This window comes from Lagenorhynchus albirostris, chromosome 1, assembly GCF_949774975.1.
Source record: "Lagenorhynchus albirostris chromosome 1, mLagAlb1.1, whole genome shotgun sequence".
NCBI classification, from domain to species: Eukaryota; Metazoa; Chordata; class Mammalia; order Artiodactyla; family Delphinidae; genus Lagenorhynchus; species Lagenorhynchus albirostris.
Genome location: NC_083095.1, coordinates 39,674,499 through 39,680,010, shown reverse-complemented (window position 1 = coordinate 39,680,010; position 5,512 = coordinate 39,674,499). Strand labels below are relative to the sequence as shown.

At 40.0% G+C, this 5,512-nt stretch overlaps 1 protein-coding gene across 1 annotated transcript; it reads left to right on the top strand.

Annotated features, from left to right (window-relative positions):
- The first annotated feature begins 3,922 nt into the window (after positions 1-3,922).
- On the top strand, positions 3,923-4,515 carry LOC132529859 (von Hippel-Lindau disease tumor suppressor-like). Its single transcript, XM_060166907.1, is given in 2 exon segments — positions 3,923-4,211; positions 4,214-4,515. Coding segments are annotated over 2 exon segments (498 nt in total). The 5' UTR covers positions 3,923-4,015.
- The last annotated feature ends 997 nt before the right edge of the window (positions 4,516-5,512 follow it).

Genomic DNA, 5,512 nt, shown 5'->3' with positions numbered 1-5,512 from the left:
ATTGGGGTTTAAATATTCTAACGTTGGGATGCATTATTGGCCACTTGTATACCAGGTTATTTGCTAGGATTTGTATAAACATTAAAGTTTACAGACATTGTACAGCTAACACAGTGAGTTGCCCTCTTATTTTTTTCACAACAGTACTTTTAAAAGGTATCATTTCACTTGTACAGTGAAGGAACTGTACCTCCAGCTGGTAAGTGCCTTGTCCACATTCACAGAGTTAGTAATCCATCTGGGGTACAGATACAGGGCTCTGGCCTATAATTTCAGAGTCATTTTTTGTAAGCCAACAGAGATGGAAATCCAGACTGACTGCAAGAAGTAAAACCCTGCTTCAGAATGGCTTAAAGAGTAAGGAAAGTTTATCTGAAACCAGTTGAGCCTCAGGTGCGGGGCAGTCTGGGTTATGTAGTACATCAGTTCCATGATGCCTTCATTTACCCAGGTGTGGGTCTTTAGGGAAGGGTTTATATCAGTGTGGAGAACTGTTTACCTGCCAAGTTAGCAGACTCTTGCCTAGGACCAACCTTGCAAAGAAAGCCTTTTTAGGACGGCAGTCTCAGGCCTGCTCTGTTAACTTCTGCACAGTTTCGTTTCATTTTTCACTATTTCAAACAATGCTGCATTGATCTTTGTGTGTGTATCTTGTCTCACTCAGGTTGGTATTTCTGTTGGATAAACCTAATCTACACATAAATTTGTTAAACGCTGTGTATATATAAAATGTTGTTAATTACTGCCAAATTGAACTCCAAAAAGCCTGCCAATTTACATTCCTACTAACAGTATTTGCAAGGGACCCTCCATTACACTGGTTATCAGTCTTTGTAACTGTTGACAGTTGAATACAGTCAGGATCTTAAGAGCAGAAAATGTAGAAAGATTGACAAAGAGTAACAAAATTGGATTAAGCTGATGTGACTTGCTATATGGTTACATATGACAATGTAGTGCTTTAGCTGATAGCAAATTTTTCATGAATATATTTTGAAGATAGGGTGTGAAGCACTTGATAGATTTGCTTTAGATGTGAAATTGAAGCTTACTGGGCAGAGTTCCAATAGAACATATTTGTGTTTAACAGTGGGTTTTCAGAATTAAAATATGGTGTCCAAATACTGGCTACCTATTAAAGTAAGCTATTTGTATTGTCAGCTGATTATAATAAAATGGCACCAAGTTGTAAATACATGATTTTAATATGAAATATTTATGAAATTAATGTTTTGTGGGAGAAGAGGAGTTGTGGCAGTGTTCATAAACACAAGCTACATTTTAAAACCATACCACTTTACTTTCAGAAATCTTAATATATGAAAGTATTGTTCAGAGTAGAAAACTCATTATAGTTTTAGTGTTAGATACCAGGTTTACTTGGGGTATCTATAAAAAAACAGACAATGAATAAAAAATGAATAAAAGAAGTGTAGCCATAAAGAAAATGGAGCTTGTATGGATGCTTATTCGGGGAATATTTTTCACTTGGAAAATAAAATAATTTATTATAGTTTATTTCTTCAGAAGAAAACTACCCTGGAAATGTGCACTTCTCTATAAGAAATCATAGCGTGTTGTCTTTGTTTTCTGGTACTGTTATGCGTTTACGTGGTTGTAAGCTCATCTAAGATCCCATCTGGGTTTATAACCCCTTTCTCTTAATGCCTCAAAGGTTTCCTAACTGTGAGTGGATGTATTTAATGTGAGGAAACATTCCCAGTCTCCTTAACAGCCTGTTAAAATGCTTGTTCCCTGAAACAGATACAGTTGTACCGTCTGCAAATTATTTTGTACTGCCAGAGGAGATGCTGAACCAACTTTTAGGCAAACATTTTTGTCTTCTACAGGGATTTCCAGAACAGTGATATGACAGGGAAATGCATTAAAAAACTTTATCCAAATGGTTTGAATACTTGTAACTTTCTGACCTAGAAGCTAGAAAGTAAAAAATTTCTATCCTAGTTCTGTCAGTGATTCATTGTGTGTCCTTGAGAAATTCATCTCTTTTTGTCTAAATCCTTTTGTCAGCTGTAAATTCAAGATAATACAGAACCATTTACTGACTATTCAAAAATATTAAGAACTGCATATTGCTTTAAAAATGCAAAGATATGAATGCTAAACTTCAAAATAATTAGAGCTGGAAAGTGTAAGCTTTTAAAAAGTACTTGGATGTCAAGGAAACGAAAGTGATTATTAGTGGTTAATGTGGTTTTTGAGGTGATTTTCTTAAGGAGTAATGATTGAAAGCTTGTGTTTACACAGATCCTCAGATTGATGGGAGACAAAGCTCTCACGGTTCAATTGACAAGGAGGGTCTGTTTTTATCAAGTTGAATTAGGTACACTATATAGCCTCTTCTAATAACCTATTTCAGTTATGACAAGAAGATTCACACATGTATATATATAGAAAATATATTTAATTGAGGTATCTTTAAAAATGAACTCTATGGGCTGAAAATTACTCTTGCTTTGAGATAGAGAACCTAGGAAAATAAGCAGTTATTAATGCCTTCCCAACCTACACTTGATTCTTGAATTAAATTACAGTTTGAAGAATGCTTGCTTTTTAAAATGGCATTGAGAAGACTCTGGGGGTGCTTAACCTCACATTTTCATTTATCTTTTGAACAACTATGTAGTAATTTTCATTGCACATTGTATAACCCCCTTTTATGTGGTGGTTTTTTTTTTAAATCTATTTATTTATTTATTTATTGGCTGTGTTGGGTCTTCCTTGCTGCGTGTGGGCTTTTCTGTAGTTGCAGCGAGCAGGGGCTACTCTTTGTTGCGGTGTGTGGGCTTCTCACCGCGGTGGCTTCTCTTGTTGCAGAGCACGGACTCTAGGCTCACAGGCTTCAGTAGTTGCAGCACGTGGGCTCAGTAGTTGTGGCTCACGGGCTTTGTTGCTCCGCGGCATGTGGGATCTTCCCGGACCAGGGCTCGAACCCGTGTCCCCTGCGTTGGCAGGTGGACTCCCAACCACTGCGCCACCAAGGAAGCCCCTATGTGGTGTTTCTTTTGCTTGAATTATTTGGTTTAATATGCTGTATACGGCGGGTCTGGATTTTTTAAGAACAGTCTGGACAGGATCCTATTTAGCTGCAAGGAACAAAGGCACATTCACGTTATCTTAACTGCTGGAGGCTTATTTTAAGATTACAGAGGACAGGAAGGCGACCGCCTCATCAGAGCCATGGCTGGTAAAATGGTGCCTTGTCTTGTAGTGGGCGCAGCAGCTCTGATAGCTGTGGATGTCCCCTGCTCTGTAGTCGTCATGTGCTTACTTTTAATGTTTCCCAGCTTCTCCCTTCACATAAAAAAGTGCTTTTCTTACAAGCACTTCAATATGAGGCTTTAAAAAGTCTTATTTAAGATAAATGACAAAAAAGCTTTCATATAATTATCTACAGGTTGATTTCGGATACCTTATCACCATAATACTTAACTAATTGGGCTATGTTAGCTTCAGTTAACTATTTTCAGTTAACCCACATAATTTGTTGAACTTCATATAGTGTAAATGATTTAACTGAAATGAATTTTGCTATAGTGTCAAATTTGTTAACTCTTCTGCCTTTGTTAAATGTTTTAAATAGTTGATTTATCTCATAGTTTCCTAGTCTCTTGCAGCATAATTGATACATTGTCTATATTATTATACTTGGTTAACTGAAGGTATTATCTCTGTAAACTTCAACTAGTTGCCTATAAAATTTTCTCAGCAGAAACTAATGGTATTACATTTAAAAATGAAATACCTTGTCCTTTATTTAGAGACCATATGTCTAGAAAGTCATTCTGTGTATAAAGATTAATCAACCAATCAAAAGACATAGCTTATTTTCTTTAGTGTTACCATTGACACCCGACAAAATATTGAATTACCGAGTTTTAGGCTCCGGGAAGTAGTGCCCTGGAAGGCGGGGAACGCGGAAGAGGCCGAGGCCGGCGCGGAGGAGTCTGGCCCGGAAGAGTCCCACCCGGAGGAGCCCTGCTCCGGGCGGGAGATGGAGGCAGGGCGGTCGCGGCCGATGCTGTGCTCAGTGAACACGCGCGAGCCGTCCCAGGTCATCTTCTACAACCGCAGCCCGCGCGTGGTGCTGCCCGTGTGGCTCAACTTCGACGGCGAGGTGCAGCCCTACCCGACGCTGCCCCCCAGCACGGGCCGCCGAATCCATAGCTACCGGGGTCATCTTTGGGTCTTCTAGATGCTGGGACATCTGATGGGCTTCTAGTTAACCAAACCGAGCTGTTTGTGCCGTCTCTCAATGTTGATGGACAGCCTATTTTTGCAAACATCACACTACCAGTGTACAGCCTGTAACAGTGGTGCCTCCAGGTTGTGCGAAGCCTAGTCAAGCCTGAGGATTACAGGAGACTGGACATCGCGAGATCCCTCTACGAAGATCTGGAGGACCACCCAAATGTGTGGAAGGACCTGGAGCGTTTGCCCCAGGAGCATATTGAAAATCAGTGGACGGCAGAGGAGACTGAAGATTTTAATTGAAATTTACACTCCTGGATCTCGGCTTTTGACAGTCCTGACAAGTCTCGATCTAGATCTAGGGCTGGTCACTTTTTCTCGGCTTCAAAGTGTCTCATTCTTGGAGTAAAAATGCTCCATTGCTTAAAAGAAAGTTAACTGACCTCACTACTGGGCACTGTGATGTTTAAGGGCAAATATCACAAAATGTAATTTAATGCCTGTCCCTTCTAGAAGTATTTATCAAGGGAAAGTAGTTGCATTTTTGCCTCCTAGTGAGTCCGGAAAGTTGCTGTGTAAGGACTTTTGTGTAAGTAATTGAGTGAGAATTGTAGCTTACTCTTGAGTTGTAGGAAAGCAGTGGCATCTGCTTTTCATTCCTGTATCGTGGTTGGTGATGTGCCCGCGTCCTTCTCTGAGAGACCAAGATGTCCTTGGGGCAGGGGCATATCCGTCTGCCCTTTGACGCTCCAGTACCTCGCACGTTATGAGCCTTCCCTCAGTGTTTGCTGAATGAACATACCAGTGGCTACTTTGGTAGAAAGTGTTAGAGGTTTTCACCCTGTTTTTTGAGGGCGGGTGGTAGTGGGGACCTTAAAGTATATACGGTAAACGAATGTTTTCAAGGGCATCAATTTTATAGAAAGCAATTTTTATAATTTTTTAAATCGTGGCTTTTCTCTGTCCACTGTTGTTGCAGGGCTGTTTTATTTCTGTTTCTAAGCCAGGATTGGCTTTCCACAGTTCTTATTGATGATAGCTTTTTTGAAACTTGCTATCTGCACAGAAGATAGGAGAAAATAGCCGTCCCCTTGTTTAATCATAGTATTAAAGAGCTACTCCTGTACTATAAATAGGTTTTTGCCAAATGTGGGTACTTCTGTTCCTTTTTGTAAATCCATGACATTTTTGTTCGATTCAGCAGGTTTTCATCAGGCAGGATCTGGTGACACTTTGCACCTTGGCTGGAGGAGAGGACAAAGCCCTCCAGCCTCTTGGAAGTTACTGCTAACACACTGTG